The sequence below is a fragment of the Sphaeramia orbicularis genome, chromosome 1 (genome assembly GCF_902148855.1).
Source record: "Sphaeramia orbicularis chromosome 1, fSphaOr1.1, whole genome shotgun sequence".
Classification (NCBI taxonomy): Eukaryota; Metazoa; Chordata; class Actinopteri; order Kurtiformes; family Apogonidae; genus Sphaeramia; species Sphaeramia orbicularis.
Genome location: NC_043957.1, coordinates 48,378,168 through 48,397,903, shown reverse-complemented (window position 1 = coordinate 48,397,903; position 19,736 = coordinate 48,378,168). Strand labels below are relative to the sequence as shown.

Genomic DNA, 19,736 nt, shown 5'->3' with positions numbered 1-19,736 from the left:
AATAAAAACACTCAAGAAAAAAATCTTGACAAAGGTTTTCATAATTCATGCATGAAAGGGTTAAAAAAAAATCTATCTAAAAAAAACCTGTTGCATCATGCTGTTTCCAATCAAAATAATTATTCAACCCATTAAAACCCAATGCTACTTTTGTGTCAGTTCCTAAATGAAATTTTCTCTTTATCTATTGTTATCTTTATCTATTTATAGATTGTTATGATTGTTGATATTTGTATTAGTTTTCATGCTTTGCTTGTCGCATATATGTTAAATTTCATTGCATGTTTGGAGTAAATCACTAAAATCAAAAATCAAACTTAGAGATGTTAACCCTCCGGTTTCTGGGTGCGCTTTTTAGGCACACTTTGCACTTTATGTTAAAAAACTTCATATTATTTTTCACAGTTTATATAAGGTTAGAATTCAAAAGTTGTTCATTTTTGCATGATCTTTAAAATTCTGGCCACCAACTAAAATTTGCACATTGTAAACAAAAGAAAATTATAAGACTAGCATCTGTCTCCCAAGTGTGCCTAAAATGCATTATTTCTTCCATTTGATATGTATGATTAAGGCTGACCTGGATTTACAAAAATAAAATCAAATTAGAGCAGAAAAATAAATCTATATATAATATTTAATAGTTTGATTTATAGGTGTGCATTTTATACACACTTGGTGAAAGATGCTAGTATTTTTGAACATTTGACCTAGCGCCAAAAATAATAATGCAAATTACACAATGTTGGAGTTAATCATTGACATATGCCAGGCTGCAAAAATCAGAAAATATGTGATCCACTTTTTATGTAGTATATTGAAAAAAATTAATTTTTTTTGTGTTTTTTGCACCCCCCCCCACAAAAAAAGGTTTGTTTACATTACAAACATGGCATTTAAAGGGTTAAAAAATGTGATAATTATTGAGTATTTGGTATTTTTATTTACAGCTCAAGTTGATGAAAAAGAAAAAAGTGTAAAAGAATTAAAAACCAGTGATGTGATGTTTACGACTGAATCAAATCTTTTGAACGGCTCTTTGAAAGGAACGATGGGAACCGAGTCTTTGTAAAGAGCCGTTCATTTTTATTTATTTATTTATTTTTAAGGAGGGAGTGTCCGATTGCCTGTCAATTTAGCGTCACTGGGGAGGCATTGGCTTTATATACAGAGTAGAAGTGAGAGAACTCCTGATGTGGTATCATTTTGATATTTACATTAGAGATATCAGGTATTTTTCAATGTTACTTGAAGTATTTTATTTGCACTACAGTTTTTTAGGTATTTAAGTACTGTAATTGCAGTGATTAATCACCGTTGTGTTTTGTACAATTTTGTTTCCCATTTGTTTACTCACATTTATTGTTCTTGTTTTGAGGACAATAAAATGTTATTTCATAAGAAAATGTTTTATTTTCTTCTTCATTTTTAGGCTACAGACTAGTCCACATAATGTACCGTGATGTTTTTGGTCAAATTCCAGCATTTGTCTAATGTCACCTCTCATGTCATGTATTTAGCCCACACATTTGAACTAACTACTCTTTTTTATGGTAAGATAATGTTTACCAAAGCGCCAATTAAACACCTTTAAAATGTAATGTCAATCATCACATGTAGCTTATTTAGTCATCAAAACATTGGTGTTTCAAAATAATGCAAAAAACATAAAAGAGCCAGTCTTTTAAATAGTCAGATGGTCCAGTCGCCTGATTGGTGAGTCCCAGTCTTGTCCCGCCTCCCTGTACACTAACAGGTCCAGAGGATGGCTTCATCAATTCTTAACAATGACTCCCATCCTTTATGGGGTGAATTTCAGCTCCTTTCCTCTGGACGGAGGTTCTTTGTCCCAAGGTGCAGGACACAGCGTTAGAAAAACAGCTTTGCTCCTTTCACCGTCACTGAGCTCAATAAGAAATAGTGACATTGGACTTTACTGACTTATTTAGTTATTTGTCCCATGTCTTTGCTCAATTTATTATTATTGTGACTTCAAATTTTTTAATTTTATGTTCTTATGCTGGTTTTTATCCCTGATTGTTCTTATCTTTTCTGGTTTTTATTGTGTTTTATTGCATCTTGTTTTTATTTATTTGATCTTATTTATTTTATTCTTTAACTTATCCATGCTGCTATACTGATGAATGGTGGAACACTGAGCACTTTTTGTCTTTTCGTCCTGTCTGTAAGTGTGATCAAGTACCTGTCTTACATATTCAGTGCTGTTGTAATACCAAAGCAATCACCTAGACTGCAAAACAAATCTGCCTACGGGTACAAATAAAGTAACCTTGCCCTTGACCTTGACCTTTTGAACGGCTCTTTTCAGTGAACGGCTCCCTTCAAAGAGCCAAAAGTTCCATCACTACTAAAAACAAACTGTATGGAAATTTTTTTGACATTATTCCACAAGCGTGCCAAAAAAGACACACTTGGTGCTCAGTAAGGGCCTTGGTGCACGGGATACTGGAGGGTTAAGTTACTATTTTGAGATGTTTATTATTGTCAGATACAAAGTCATTATTTGAGCTTCTGAGCATGACTGCCAACCATTAGACCTGTAACGGTACACGTACCAAACCGAACCGTTTCGGTACACACCTGTTCGGTTCAGTACACAGCTGTACCGAAACGACACAGTATGATGAGAAAAAGAAAAAGGAACGAAAGACGTTGTTTGATGCGGAACTTTAAATCCGTGCAAGTTTCACACAGACATAAGGAAGGACGCACACATTGACCCGAAATATGAAATAGCAGCTGATATAAGGTTAAAAAAACAACAAATATGATGTGAACCTGGAGGGAAGAGACTGAAGACCCTCCACCATCAGTACAGTCCAGTTTGGATCAGTTCAGGTTCAGGTGAAAGACAACAATGACAACAACTGTCTGTCTGTCTGTCTGTCTGTCACACACGCTGTATAATAGAGGAATAAATACAACGTTGAAAGTATGTAAAGTTTTACTTTTGTTTCACGACAGCGTTCGTTACGTTAGTTATGGACCGCACCCCCAGGTATATAACTGCGTGCCCCCCCCCCCCACCGGCTCTGACAAAAAAAAAAAAAAAAAAAATCCCCCGTGCACACAGGCACACAACACAGTTTGTTCTCTGTCCTAAAATAAATAATGTGGTTCATTGTGTTGTCACTGTTTCTCTTCAGTTTGTTTCAACAGAATACCAGTTTACCCTCTTGTTAATGTTGCACTTCATGTGGAATTTTTTTGTTGTTATTTTTCTGCAGAATATGAACTGACAGAACTGTGATTAGATTTTTCTTGTTTGTTCGAAACTACCTTTCAGGGAAAAGTGCAATACTAATGTTTAAAATACATTTAGTAATATTAATAATTTATTTTATTTTCTGTTTGATTTGTAGCAGCAGAATTCTATTATTCCTGTTTTTCTATATTCTATTGTCTCCAAAAATTGGGGGAAAAATGTAAAAAAAATTCATAAATGCATTAATAGACATTTTGAGGGGTTTTCTTTCTTCCTGTACCGAACCGAAAAAAAAAAAAAAAAAAAAGGACTTTGAAAACCGAAAACGTACCGAACCAAAAATTTTGTGTGCCATTACAGGCCTACCAACTATTATGAATTTTTTTTTTTTTTTTGACCTTCATGTAGGTTTCCCTCCATGTCAGTCATGTCCCAGTGGCCCCTCTTCCATCTGTACTGGTGTGTGGTGCTTTGGTGTAATCTCACATCCTCTCTGTTTCCATCATCCATTCTCTGGTTCATCCATCATGCTCCGCCCCTCCCTCTTTCTCGTCGCATCCTATGTTCGCATCCCTCCTCCTCCTCCTCCTGGTCGTGTTTTTTTTTTTTTTTTTTTTTTTTTCCACAGTGGTGTTGGCAGTGTGGAGTGGACTACCCCACAGGAGGGACACGCTCTTCCTCTGAACCCACCTCACACACTTCATGTGGATGTTTTCTCGTGTGGGACATTCAAGGACATCATGACTTTTCAGTGACGACCATGAGACAGACCCTGCTGTTTTAACTCCGCTCCTCCTCCTCCTCTTCCTCCTCCTCATCTTCAGGGAGAACCGACACCACCTGCCGCCGCCGCATCTCCCCCCATATGACCGTCTCAAAGGTGAGTCCACCGGTGTTTCCCGTGCTGCGTTCACGGCGTGTTCCCGTGCATCCTGGCCGGGTTTCAGAGCTGGTTTCCGGCCAGAGGAGCGGCGTGGTGTCCCCCCCTTAGTTGGGGCTCTGCCATGCGGCTCCACCACCTCCACAGACCGGGGCAACGACTGTACTCTGGCTGGGCTGCATTTAACTCCATCCGGATGTATTTGATCAACATTATTTCCTGGTAAATACTCTGAAAAACACGCACTTTAAGACGCGTCGACGCTTGTTTGCAGGTGTTTGGAAGTTGCAGCATGAAAACACAGTGCATGTGGATTCTGCACAAAGTCATCAGAAAACACCTTCTAATAATGCAGGGCTGTCCAAGTCAGTTTGGTTCAGTTCCATATTTAGCCCAATTTGATCTCAAGTGGGCCAGAGCAGTAAAATAATGACTTAATAATCTATAAATAATGACAAATCCAAGTTTTTCCTCTTTGTTTTTGTCCAAAAAACCCCTCAATTAAATTATGAAAAATTTACATTTTACAAAAGAAGATGTGAATAACCAGCAAAAACAGAAATTTAATTTGAAAAATTTGTGCAATTTTAATCCTTTCATGCATGAATTATGATTACCTAAATCAAGATTATGTATGTTTTTATTCCTCTTTAGGCATGAAAAAAAAACTATGTGATTGAAATATTTTTATGACTCTGTTTTTCACGGAGTTACAAAAATATTCACTCAGCTGGACACCATGCGTTTAATTTTTGAAGCAAATAAACATGTATTTACTGACATACTGTGCAAAAACTATGAAGTAAAATCATTTTTAATGCTGCAAATCTGATGTTTCCTCACATTTTAACATACTATAATACTAGTTATTACTCACTCAGATAATATGCAAAAAAAAAAAAAAAAAACAACCCGACTTTTTGTTTTAAAAGAAATTTAAATTACAGTCTAATAACAATTAGCAATTGATTTACACTCAAATATGTTACTGCAGATCAGGTTTAGCAAGAACAGGAACAGTAATTGTATGAATTGTTATGTATGGGGTGTTGCATAAGCGTCCACTGGGTTGGTTGATATGAAAGTAAAACAACAAAATCCATGAATATACAGGGTGGAGAAGCAAAATTTACAATATTTTGAGGCAGGGATTGAAAGACAGTGTATGACCAATTAGTTTCTTGAAAGTCATGAGAATTTATTTGCCACAAGAAAATGTACATAATAGAAAATGTTTTTATTCTATGTGTCCTCCTTCTTTCTCAATAACTGCCTTCACACGCTTCCTGAAACTTGCGCAAGTGTTCCTCAAATATTCAGGTGACAACTTCTCCCATTCTTCTTTAATAGTATCTTCCAGACTTTCTGGTAATAGTTTTGCTCATAGTCATTCTCTTCTTTCCATTATAAACAGTCTTTATGGACACTCCAACTATTTTTGAAATCTCCTTTGGTGTGACGAGTGCATTCAGCAAATCACACACTCTTTGACGTTTGCTTTCCTGATTACTCATATAGGCAAAAGTTTCTGAAAAGGTATGGATAATAGTGTTAGGTATGATTATGACATCAATATATGTTTGGTTTCAAAACAATTGACGTAGTGCCTGCTGAGAAAAAACAACTAAATGTTCATTGTAAATTTTGCTTCCCCACCCTCTACAAGAGAATAACTTTGAATAGCTGTCCACTGTAGTGACCACTATGCATGAAAGGGTTAACAATATTATGCCTCGACTTATTATTTATACATGTACATTACACACAATGTTACATAAACATTTGATAACAGGCAGAATTTTGTTAAAATTTTGGAGTTTGGAACTAAAATTTGAACAATTTCTACAATATTACATCTCTTATTATTAACTAGGGATGGAACAATTACCGGTATAACGATAAACCACGGTAAAATTGCAGACGGTTAGTATTACCGTTTAAATTCTACTTTTCATGATAACCGTGTTTGATTACCGCACTTTTACGAAGAAAACGCCGATGTAAAGATCTGCATTTATGTCAAATATTTGAGTATAGTTTTAATTTATTACAATTTTGATTCTATATGCTTAATATTTGGAACCAATATTCACTTTTAAAGTCTTTGAAAAGGTTCGTTAAGCATCTGTGTGTTATTTATGGAAGAAATTATATACATTTTTCAAATCGGATTTTTTTTTTTTTTTTTTTTAATGTTTTTTGTCCTTTTGTGTTTTTATAGTAGGTTAAAGTGAAAAAATAATAGACAGATGATATAGATGAAGTTGTGCTGAAAAAAAAAAAAAAACAGATCCCAAACATGGGTATAGTAAACATTTGTTCATATAGTATATAAAGGCAAAATCAAAAGGACTGAAAAACAGACAAAATAGGCTCAGACCACTAAGGGTTAATATTTAAATGTTTCTGCAACAGAAAGTACATTGTGCCAATTATTTTATTTGTTTTTTTTGTTTGTTTGTTATTTTTTTTTGTTTTGTTTTTTTCCAAAATACAACTTGGTTAAATTATTTCAGTGTGTGTATTAGTACTTTTTGAACATTTTGAGCACAATTTCAACAATACCGTGATAATAATGATAACCGTGATAATTTTGGTCACAATAACCGTGATATGAAATTTTCATATCGTTACATCCCTATTATTAACACAACTACAGATCATAGTGGATCCATAAATGCACAAAACATTTAGTAACAGGTAGAATATTGTTAAAATTGCACATTTCGGGTTGTTCATCTTTGTTTTTATTTATGTATTTATTTGCATTTTATTGTGAAAGAATAGTTTTGTAAATGGAAATATTTTCACAGTGTAATGTTATTTTTTTCACTTAACTTTTTTTCCACATAATTTTTCTCAAAGAAAATTTGTCATTGTGATTATTTATGGGTTATTGTGTTGTTATTTTTACTGTAGATCACATTGGTCTGTATGTGGAACCTGAACCAAAAGGATTTGGACAACCTGGACTGTTCAGGTTCATTTTTGCACTTTCATCCCACGGGCCAGAATGGAACCTTTGGTGGGCCAGATTTGGCCCCCAGGCCACATGTTTGACACCTGTGTTATAGTGTGTTTCCACTGAAATGAATAACAGCACCAAACGCAGAATTTTAGATCCCAATAACCATTGCTTGTGCTGTTATTTAGAGTAAACATTTAGCTGTTTTGTGGTTCTAAACAATTTTATTCATGCACATTTTGTTATTGAACAAACTATCATAATTATTATTAATATTTTGACAGATCTACCTTTAAATTTCTAAAATGGTTTGATCAGAGATTGTGAATAGTGGGTTTTTAAAGGCTGACATGTTGGAAAAAAAGAGAAGAAAAACAGAAAAAAAAATGTCAGTAGTGTATTTTTCAAGGTTGAGGAGAAGGAGGAAAAAAAGAAAAAAATTAGAAACTTTCATTTGAAACTGAAACTGCTAGATTGAACAACAGTCAGTTAACAAAGTAATATCTAAGTATTTAATAAATATGTTTATATTTAATTTAATAAGTTTTGTTAATTGAAGGTGACACTCAAAAGCCTTTACACAATACATGTTTGATTGTTTGTTTTTTTTCATAATCAAAGTTTTTATAGATTTGGTTTTGACAAGAAACACACAACAGACGTCTGATTTTAACAGCTAACACTTTGCACTATACACACCCACGACACAGCCAGGACAATGAAACAGAAAACTAGTAACAGCATTGCATCACAACGATAATAATAATAAAATAAAAAAAAAGGAAATAACACATCTTGAATAAAATAGAAATACGATAAGATACATAATAATAATAATAATAAATTTAAAAAAATAAATAAAATGAAATAAAAATGTCACATCTTTTTGAGATTTATTTTATTTATTTCATTTTATGTATTTATTTTGCTTTATTTATATATATTTTTTTCATGTATTCATTTATATATTTATTTTTTCTCTGCCATGTTCAAGATGTTCATGATGTTTAAAGTTTTGTATGAATGAAAAATAATAAATAAATGTTTATTAAAAAAAAAAAAGAAATAAAAATTCTGCTGGGATTTATACATGATAATACTTTTATTACGGGGTGCTAATCAGAATCAATACATGTTAAAGTGAACATCAGACCAACTCTAAAATGTCTAGATGTGTGTGATCTTTATCTTTATAACTATTTTCTTTCTTACCCTGTTGAGAAGCGTAATGTTACATATCATCATCATCTTTCACCACCAGTTACCAATGCTTATTTTTGAATTTTATTTTTTTTTAAATAAACATCATATCAATAGCCAAATTGATGAATCTGCGTATTTCTAGTTTTGCCGGTTATTTGACCATCTAGTTCCTTCCAACTTTCAATCTGAGTCAAAAATCATCCTTTAAACGGGAAAGAAATAATGATGTGACATTTATTGTGATAATTATGAAAGAATGAATGTATTTCAAATGAATGTGCCTAAAATTGAAAAAATAAATAAATAGACAAGTTAATAATAATAATAATAATAATAATAATAATAATAATATAAGCATCATCAAATCATAATATGAACAAATTCAAAAAAAGAGTGGGTAGAAGTATTCCCTTTTTTTTTTTTTTTTTAAATTCCCACCCATTTCCACTCACCATAATTTATCCAAACTCATCCAGATATTGACTAATTGTTATTATGATAAAATAGCTCTCTAGTGAAACTAATCACAGGATTAATATCGAGAGGTTGTATTGAAAGCGATCGATCATTTTCTTCATATGTCAGTAAGTTGTTCAGTGACTGTACTAACCTCCCAGTGGCTGTCGTTTGTTTTGTCAGTTGAGTCTCACAGAGAAAACACTCCAAACCTCACATGTAAAATATCCATCAACACATTATTAGTATGATGTGAAATCCATTCCTGTCCCTCTGCGGGAGTCTGTATTCTCTATGGCCACCAGCTCACCAGATGGGTTGCATCTATTGTTTTTTCCCCACTTTTGTCTCGACATAAACAAACTTAAGACAAAAGAAAAAGCAGTTTAAGTTTAATGACCCGAGTCTAATGCTCACCACATGTGGAGCAGTGGGAGAAGTTTAGGACTTGGTGCCAGTTGGCTTCTCTTTCAGCTTTAATAGAGTGACACTTCCACATGGGCGGGTCCAGGGAATCGCTGTGTTTACAGTTTGGCTGATCAGAGTGGATCGCTGTTATTTCTCACTCAGTATCGGACTGTGATATGAGCGCAGTGTGTGGGCAGCTCTGTAGGTTAAAGCAAGAATCTCTTATCTTATTCTAACTAAAATACATGAGCACGTCACAGTGGCTTCTCTTTAACTCTAAACCTTTTTTTTCTTAATTTTCTAAATAGTTGCACATCCTTTAACAAGGCATTAATAATAATAATAATAATAATAATAATAATAATAATAATAATAATAATAGCTTTATTTATATAGCACCTTTTTAAAACAAAGTTTACAAAGTGCTTTGACAAACAAGTAAAGGGGGCAACAGCAGGATACAAGATGTAAGTAAAAACACTAAAACAGAAGCAACATAATAGGAGAGATGTGTACAACAATGCAGAAACAAGACACTTCGAATAAATTAAATGTATCGGAATAAAGAGGGCAGGGATAATGTAACATGATGCTGTTAAATCAATGCAAAAATAAAGGCGTGAGATAAAACAACATCATGTATGAGAATATAAACCAACAATCAAACAGGATAAGATTCAAATTTTAAAAAATTTAAAATTAAAAGCGACAAACATCACATAAAAGCAAGTCTATAAAAGTGTGTTTTAAGAAGTGACTTAAAAGATGCCACTGTTTCCCCTAGCCTTATCTCCTCGGGCAGGCCGTTCCAAAGTGGAGGGGCCCTGATGGAGAATGCCCGGTCACCCTTAGATTTAAGCCTCGACTTTGGAACATTAGAATAATAAAAATGTGTCAACATGGTTATTTGTAGTAAAAGAACATCAAAAATATTATTAGAGACAGTGTGGGCATGGAAGTGCTAATCACTCTCATATTTTCTGGAGCTGAAGTCTTTCTGTGAAAGGCTTTTTGAAATGATTTAGGGCATTTTGACTTTCACAATTCCGAAGGACCCCAAGTTTATTTTACTGGGACTGTTACCTGGAGATGTATTAGAGAAGGAAGACAAATACCTCTTATATTCTTATATTAATCCTTTCATGCATGAATTATGACGACCTAAATCAAGATTTTTTTTTTTTTCCCTGAATGTTTTTATTCTTCTTTAGGCATGAAAAAAAACTATGTGATTGAAATATTTGTATGAATCTGTTTTTCATGGAGTTACAAAAAATATTCACTCAGCTGGACACCATGCGTTTAATTTTTGAAGCAAATAAACATGTATTTACTGGCATACAGTGCAAAAACTATGAAATAAAATCTTTTTTTTTTTTTTTTTTAATTCACTTTTTATTGCCATTCTGTATCAATTTTGACAAAGATATTCATTTTAAATGTAATCTGAATGTCCCATTTTTTAACAATGAAACAAACAAAAAGAACATAAACAAGTAGGGAGTGAATTGCAGTTATTACATTTACTATATCTAATCTTCTATACAAAAATAAAAGCATCAAAGTCCGGTCTGCGTGGCATGATGTATTCCATCCATTTCTTCCAGCGCGTAACAAACAAGTCCTTCTGATAGTTCACCTCTGCAGTCAGTCTCTCCATCTTATACAGGGTGGGGAAGCAAAATTTACAATGAACATTTAGTTGTTTTCTCTCAGCAGGCACTACGTCAATTATTTTGAAACCAAACGTATATTGATGTCATAATCATACCTAACACTATTATCCATACCTTTTCAGAAACTTTTGCCCATATGAGTAATCAGGAAAGCAAACGTCAAAGAGTGTGTGATTTGCTGAATGCACTCGTCACACCAAAGGAGATTTCAAAATAGTTGGAGTGTCCATAAAGGACTGTTTATAATGGAAAGAAGAGAATGACTATGAGCAAAAACTATTACGAGAAAGTCTGGAAGATACTATTAAAGAAGAATGGGAGAAGTTGTCACCCGAATATTTGAGGAACACTTGCGCAAGTTTCAGGAAGCGTGTGAAGGCAGTTACTGAGAAAGAAGGAGGACACATAGAATAAAAACATTTTCTATTATGTCAATTTTCTTGTGGCAAATAAATTCTCATGACTTTCAATAAACTAATTGGTCATACACTGTCTTTCAATCCCTGCCTTAAAATATTGTAAATTTTGCTTCCCCACCCTGTATATGTCCACTGTAATGTCCATCCACATGCTCAGCGTTGGGCTTTCTGATGAAGCCATTTTCTTGTGATGGCTTTTTTGGCCGCTATTAGCAGGATATTAAATAAATATTTGTCTCTCTTTGGCCATCCTGCTGGTATAAGTCCAAAAAATAAAGATTTACATTCAAAGGATAAGTGGCGCCCAACAATTTCTTGTGTTTCCTTATGTATTTCCTTCCAGTAATTTTCGATAACAGAACAATTCCAGAAGAGATGATAATGATTTGCATTTGTATTACCACATTTTCTCCAGCAAATTGGGGAGCTATCTCTATAGTGGGACTTTTGATGTGGTGTAATGAAATATCTAATCAAGCTTTTCCAGCCAAACTCTTTCCAACTCTGTGAACTACTACACTTCCATTGATATTCCCAGACTCTTATCCACTCCAATAAAATCATTTTTAATGCTGCGAATCTGATGTTTCCTCACATTTTAACATACTATAATACTAGTTATTATTCACTTAGATAACATGCAAAAAAAAACCCAACTTTTTGTTTTAAAAGAAATTTAACCCTTTCATGCACAAATTATGAGAACCTTAATCAAAATTTTTTCCTGTGTGTTTTTATTCCTCTTTAGGCATGAAAAAAACAATGCGATTGAAAATTTTCTTCTGAAAAATAAAAAATTTAAAAAAAAAATAAAAATTTAAAAAATACATAAAAAAAATAATGATGAAAAAAAAAAAAAATCTTATGAACCAATTTTTCATGAAGTTGTAAAAATGTCCACTCAGCTGGACACCACATGTTTAAGTTTTTTTTTAATGTTCAATTATTGGTATTTTTGCTGGAAAAGTCACTTTTTTGTCATGTTTTTCTGTTTTTGATATAATAACCCTTAACTTTAATCTGAGCTTTTTATGAAAATCTACATGATCAATAAATTCAATATGGGAAAATACCAGATTTTCACAGAGAAAATGCCAAGTACAGAGGATAATATTACAATAAAATCATGATAAATCACTTAAGGAAGGTTGAATAAAGAGAAAAATTCATTTGGGAACTGCCACAAAAAGTAGCACTGGGTTTTTATGGGTTCAAAAGTACAAATAATTATAAATAAGATAAGTGGAGAAAACAGATTCATGTGCAAACTTTTTTTTTTTTATTATCATTATTTAACTTTTTTGCTTTTTCATTTTTCTGAATCAAGAAACGTCTTATAAGAAGCACTGATCTTAACTGTGATTCATGTTGAACTTAATTTCAAAGCAGATACCAACTGAAAGGTTGTAATTTTGTAATTGGTTAAATCTACATAGTTTTTCTACCCAGTAGGTTTAACCCTTTCGTGCATAGTGGTCACTATAGTGGACAGATATTCTCCAGCTGTTCTCTTATATATTCATGGGTTTAGTTGTTTTAATTCCATGTCCTCCTGAGACCCAGCAATGCATTTTTGTCTTCTGTAGGGGACTAAAGTTTGACAGTTTTAATAAAAAAATAAATAAATGCTGTTCATTGCAAAGGACATTCCATTCAAAAATAAGTAAATGAAAATTTTTAAAATGTATCTGAAAAAACTTGCATTGTGCAGTTTCCAATCAAGATGACTGTTTAATGTAAAAAAGCTAAAGATTTTCACTTTACTGGATCTCAAGAGGATATCAACCGACACAGTGGACGCTCATGCATCATCTACACTGATATTCAGACCATTACTGTAACTTTGCTGTTCTTGATAAACCTGGTCTGCACTAACATGTTTGAGTGTAAATCAACAGCTAATTTTCTCAAACAGAAAGTCTTTTGTTTTTTTTTGTTTTTAATGTATTATCTCCATGAAATGAGTAAAAACTTGTATTAGAGTATGATAAAATTTGAGAAAATATCAGATTAGCTGCATTAAAAATGTTTTTATTTCATAGTTTTCACACAGTATATCACTTTATGATGATGGGTTTTAAATATATGTGTCTTTGCTTCAAAAATTGAATGCATGGTGTCCAGCTGAGTGGACATTTTTGTAACTCCATGAAAAATAGATTCATAAAAAAATTCAATCGCATTGGTTTTTTTCATGCCTAAATAGGAATAAAAACATTCAAGTAAAAAATCTTGATTAAGGTTCTCATAATTCATGCATGAAAGCGTTAATGAGATGAGGCCTTTAGTGGCTTTTGGTCTTTGTTTTTCCTTGTGTTTTTGGTTGACTTTATCAGCACTCATACCAGCATTATCAGCTGCAGCAGATGGTGAAAAACCCACAGCAACAAATAGGCCAGACAGAGTTAGCAGCTAGTTCACCCAAACACGTCCCCAAAGTAGCAAAAAATTAAACTACAGAATAATATTTGTGTCTGCTGAGTGGATAAATGTGGTCTTAATACTTTGATGTTCACCATAAATATCAGTTTAGGTACATGATAATACAAAGGTACAATATGAAACATGCATATGTGTCAATACTCTTATGTGGACTTTGTGTTGAAATCATTTGTTGACATTAGCATTTCTAAGCTAATGATGGCTACTGTTGTTTGCTTTTGCTGCTGTAGAGGAGCTGCTGAAGAACTGAGGACCAAAAATAAGGATTTTCAGGATGCTCAGTGCTTTACATTGAAAAAAAAAACAAAAAAAAACAGCGCATGCCTGTGTGGTCATGTATTACGTCAGGACCTCTTTTGCGGATGTGGGTCACTTCAGGGTCGCATTCAGTTCATACTCAAAACTGATCGAAGTGACATTTAATATATAACATGAACAAGCACACAAAAAGTTGGATTTCATCAAAAAAATCTGAATTGTGCAAGGCAAGGCAATTTTATTTGTATAGCACAATTCATACACAGTGGTTTACAAAATGGAAAAGAAACAGTTAAAACACACAATTAAAACATAATTAATAAAACATAAATAACTAGAAAAGCTCTCAGAACTCTCCCAAGGCAGATCAGAGCCCCACCTGAAAATTTCATCAAAATCCTTCCATAACTTTTTGAGTTATCTTGCTAACAGACAGACAAACAAACAACGCCCCCCCCCCCCCTCCCCGATCAGCCAGCATCAACATTTCCTGAAAATTTCACCCTCCCCATCGCTACCAAAATTTGATCATTTGTTCCTTGTGCCAGTATCAGCATTTCCTGAAAATTTGATCAAAATCTGTCCATAACTTTTTGAGTTATCTTGCTAACAGACAGACAAACAAACAACACCCCCCCCCTCCCCGATCAGCCAGTATCAACATTTCCTGAAAATTTCACCCCCCCCCCCCAATCGCTACCAAAATTGATCATTTGTTCCTTGTGCCATTATCAGCATTTCCTGAAAATATTTCATCAAAATCCTTCCAGAACTTTTTTTGAGTTATCTTGCTAACAGACAGACAACAACACCCCCCCATCAGCCAGTATCAACATTTCCTGAAAATTTCATCCCCCCCACCCCACCCCCCCATCAGCCACCAAATTTGATCAAATGTTCTTGGGCCACGTAAGCAACATTTCTTGAACATTTCATCAAATCCCTCCATAACTTTTGAGGTTATCTTGCGAACAGACAGACAGACAAACGAAACACCCCCCCCCCCGATTCGCCACCCCAAACAAAAAAAATTGAATCATTTGTTCCTGTGCCAGTATCAGCATTTCCTGAAAATTTCATCAAAATCTGTCCATAACTTTTTGAGTTATCTTGCTAACAGACACCTCCCCGATCAGCCGCATCAACATTTCCTGAAAATTTCACCCCCCCCATCGCTACCAAAATTTGATCATTTGTTCCTTGTGCCAGTATCAGCATTTCCTGAAATTTGATCAAAATCTGTCCATAACTTTTTGAGTTATCTTGCTAACAGACCGACAAACAACACCCCCCCCTCCCCGATCAGCCAGTATCAACATTTCCTGAAAATTTCACCCCCCCCCCCACCAATCGCTACCAAAATTTGATCATTTGTTCCTTGTGCCAGTATCAGCATTTCCTGAAAATTTCATCAAAAATCCTTCCAGAACTTTTTTTGAGTTATCTTGCTAACAGACAGACAAACAACACCCCCCCATCAGCCAGTATCAACATTTCCTGAAAATTTCATCACCCCCCACCCCACCCCCCATCGCCACCAAAATTTGATCAAATGTTTCTTGGGCCAGTATCAACATTTCTTGAAAATTTCATCAAAATCCCTCCATAACTTTTTGAGTTATCTTGCTAACAGACAGACAGACAAACAAACCCCCCCCCCCCCGATCGCCACCAAAATTGAATCATTTGTTCCTTGTGCCAGTATCAGCATTTCCTGAAAATTTCATCAAATCTGTCCATAACTTTTGAGTTATCTTGCTAACAGACAAATAAACAAACAGGTCATAAAACATAAATAACTAGAAAAGCACTGGGAGAGCGCAGACCTCCACCAAGGCAGATCAGTGCCCCCCCCATCACCACCAAAATTGAATCTTTTGTTCCTTGTGCCAGTATCAACATTTCCTGAAATTTTCATCCAAATCTGTCCATAACTTTTTGAGTTATCTTGCTAACAGACAGACAAACAAACAACACCCCCCCCTCCCCGATCAGCCAGTATCAACATTTCCTGAAAATTTCACCCCCCCCCCCCCAATCGCTACCAAAATTTGATCATTTGTTCCTTGTGCCAGTATCAGCATTTCCTGAAAATTTCATCAAAAATCCTTCCAGAACTTTTTTTGAGTTATCTTGCTAACAGACAGACAAACAACACCCCCCCATCAGCCAGTATCAACATTTCCTGAAAATTTCATCACCCCCCACCCCCCCCCCCATCGCCACCAAAATTTGATCAAATGTTCTTGGGCCAGTATCAACATTTCTTGAAAATTTCATCAAAATCCCTCCATAACTTTTTGAGTTATCTTGCTAACAGACAGACAGACAAACAAACCCCCCCCCCCCCCCCCGATCGCCACCAAAATTGAATCATTTGTTCCTTGTGCCAGTATCAGCATTTCCTGAAAATTTCATCAAAATCTGTCCATAACTTTTTGAGTTATCTTGCTAACAGACAAATAAACAAACAGGTCATAAAACATAAATAACTAGAAAAGCACTGGGAGAGCGCAGACCTCCACCAAGGCAGATCAGTGCCCCCCCCCATCACCACCAAAATTGAATCATTTGTTCCTTGTGCCAGTATCAACATTTCCTGAAATTTTCATCCAAATCTGTCCATAACTTTTTGAGTTATCTTGCTAACAGACAGACAAACAAACAACACCCCCCCCTCCCCGATCAGCCAGTATCAACATTTCCTGAAAATTTCACCCCCCCCCCCCCCCCCCCCAATCGCTTACCAAAATTTGATCATTTGTTCCTTGTGCCAGTATCAGCATTTCCTGAAAATTTCATCAAAAATCCTTCCAGAACTTTTTTTGAGTTATCTTGCTAACAGACAGACAAACAACACCCCCCCATCAGCCAGTATCAACATTTCCTGAAAATTTCATCACCCCCCACCCCACCCCCCATCGCCACCAAAATTTGATCAAATGTTTCTTGGGCCAGTATCAACATTTCTTGAAAATTTCATCAAAATCCCTCCATAACTTTTTGAGTTATCTTGCTAACAGACAGACAGACAAACAAACACCCCCCCCCCCCCCCGATCACCACCAAAATTGAATCATTTGTTCCTTGTGCCAGTATCAGCATTTCCTGAAATTTTCATCCAAATCTGTCCATAACTTTTTGAGTTATCTTGCTAACAGACAGACAAACAAACAACACCTCCCCCCTCCCCGATCAGCCAGTATCAACATTTCCTTAAAATTTCACCCCCCCCCCCCCAATCGCTACCAAAATTTGATCATTTGTTCCTTGTGCCAGTATCAGCATTTCCTGAAAATTTCATCAAAAATCCTTCCAGAACTTTTTTTGAGTTATCTTGCTAACAGACAGACAAACAACACCCCCCATCAGCCAGTATCAACATTTCCTGAAAATTTCATCACCCCCCACCCCACCCCCCATCGCCACCAAAATTTGATCAAATGTTTCTTGGGCCAGTATCAACATTTCTTGAAAATTTCATCAAAATCCCTCCATAACTTTTTGAGTTATCTTGCTAACAGACAGACAGACAAACAAACACCCCCCCCCCGATCACCACCAAAATTGAATCATTTGTTCCTTGTGCCAGTATCAGCATTTCCTGAAAATTTCATCAAAATCTGTCCATAACTTTTTGAGTTATCTTGCTAACAGACAAATAAACAAACAGGTCATAAAACATAAATAACTAGAAAAGCACTGGGAGAGCGCAGACCTCCACCAAGGCAGATCAGTGCCCCCCCCATCACCACCAAAATTGAATCATTTGTTCCTTGTGCCAGTATCAACATTTCCTGAAATTTTCATCCAAATCTGTCCATAACTTTTTGAGTTATCTTGCTAACAGACAGACAAACAAACAACACCCCCCCCCTCCCCGATCAGCCAGTATCAACATTTCCTGAAAATTTCACCCCCCCCCCCCCCCCCCAATCGCTACCAAAATTTGATCATTTGTTCCTTGTGCCAGTATCAGCATTTCCTGAAAATTTCATCAAAAATCCTCCATAACTTTTTGAGTTATCTTGCTAACAGACAGACAAACAAACAACGCCCCCCCCCCCCCCTCCCCGATCAGCCAGCATCAACATTTCCTGAAAATTTCACCCCCCCCATCGCTACCAAAATTTGATCATTTGTTCCTTGTGCCAGTATCAGCATTTCCTGAAAATTTGATCAAAATCTGTCCATAACTTTTGAGTTATCTTGCTAACAGACAGACAAACAAACAACCCCCCCCCCCTCCCCGATCAGCCAGTATCAACATTTCCTGAAAATTTCACCCCCCCCCCCCAATCGCTACCAAAATTTGATCATTTGTTCCTTGTGCCAGTATCAGCATTTCCTGAAAATTTCATCAAAAATCCTTCCAGAACTTTTTTTGAGTTATCTTGCTAACAGACAGACAAACAACACCCCCCCCATCAGCCAGTATCAACATTTCCTGAAAATTTCATCACCCCCCCACCCCACCCCCCATCGCCACCAAAATTTGATCAAATGTTTCTTGGGCCAGTATCAACATTTCTTGAAAATTTCATCAAAATCCCTCCATAACTTTTTGAGTTATCTTGCTAACAGACAGACAGACAAACAAACCCCCCCCCCCCCCCGATCGCCACCAAAATTGAATCATTTGTTCCTTGTGCCAGTATCAGCATTTCCTGAAAATTTCATCAAAATCTGTCCATAACTTTTTGAGTTATCTTGCTAACAGACAAATAAACAAACAGGTCATAAAACATAAATAACTAGAAAAGCACTGGGAGAGCGCAGACCTCCACCAAGGCAGATCAGTGCCCCCCCCATCACCACCAAAATTGAATCATTTGTTCCTTGTGCCAGTATCAACATTTCCTGAAATTTTCATCCAAATCTGTCCATAACTTTTTGAGTTATCTTGCTAACAGACAGACAAACAAACAACACCCCCCCCCCCCCCCCGATCAGCCAGTATCAACATTTCCTGAAAATTTCACCCCCCCCCCCCCCCAATCGCTACCAAAATTTGATCATTTGTTCCTTGTGCCAGTATCAGCATTTCCTGAAAATTTGATCAAAATCTGTCCATAACTTTTTGAGTTATCTTGCTAACAGACAGACAAACAAACAACACCCCCCCCTCCCCGATCAGCCAGTATCAACATTTCCTGAAAATTTCACACCCCCCCCCCCAATCGCTACCAAAATTTGATCATTTGTTCCTTGTGCCAGTATCAGCATTTCCTGAAAATTTCATCAAAAATCCTTCCAGAACTTTTTTTGAGTTATCTTGCTAACAGACAGACAAACAACACCCCCCCATCAGCCAGTATCAACATTTCCTGAAAATTTCATCACCCCCCACCCCACCCCCCATCGCCACCAAAATTTGATCAAATGTTTCTTGGGCCAGTATCAACATTTCTTGAAAATTTCATCAAAATCCCTCCATAACTTTTTGAGTTATCTTGCTAACAGACAGACAAACAAACAACGCCCCCCCCCCCCCCCCCCCCGATCAGCCAGCATCAACATTTCCTGAAAATTTCACCCCCCCCCCATCGCTACCAAAATTTGATCATTTGTTCCTTGTGCCAGTATCAGCATTTCCTGAAAATTTGATCAAAATCTGTCCATAACTTTTTGAGTTATCTTGCTAACAGACAGACAAACAAACAACACCCCCCCCCTCCCCGATCAGCCAGTATCAACATTTCCTGAAAATTTCACACCCCCCCCCCAATCGCTACCAAAATTTGATCATTTGTTCCTTGTGCCAGTATCAGCATTTCCTGAAAATTTCATCAAAAATCCTTCC

At 35.7% G+C, this 19,736-nt stretch overlaps 1 protein-coding gene across 1 annotated transcript in view; it reads left to right on the top strand.

Annotated features, from left to right (window-relative positions):
* The first annotated feature begins 3,848 nt into the window (after positions 1-3,848).
* coro2aa (coronin 2Aa) overlaps positions 3,849-19,736 on the top strand; it is a 119,638-nt gene continuing 103,750 nt past the window's right edge. Inside the window, exon 1 of the mRNA XM_030140255.1 lies at positions 3,849-4,106. Within this exon, the coding sequence (XP_029996115.1) occupies positions 4,092-4,106 (15 nt within the window). The 5' untranslated portion in view covers positions 3,849-4,091. The remainder of the gene's footprint in view (positions 4,107-19,736) is intronic.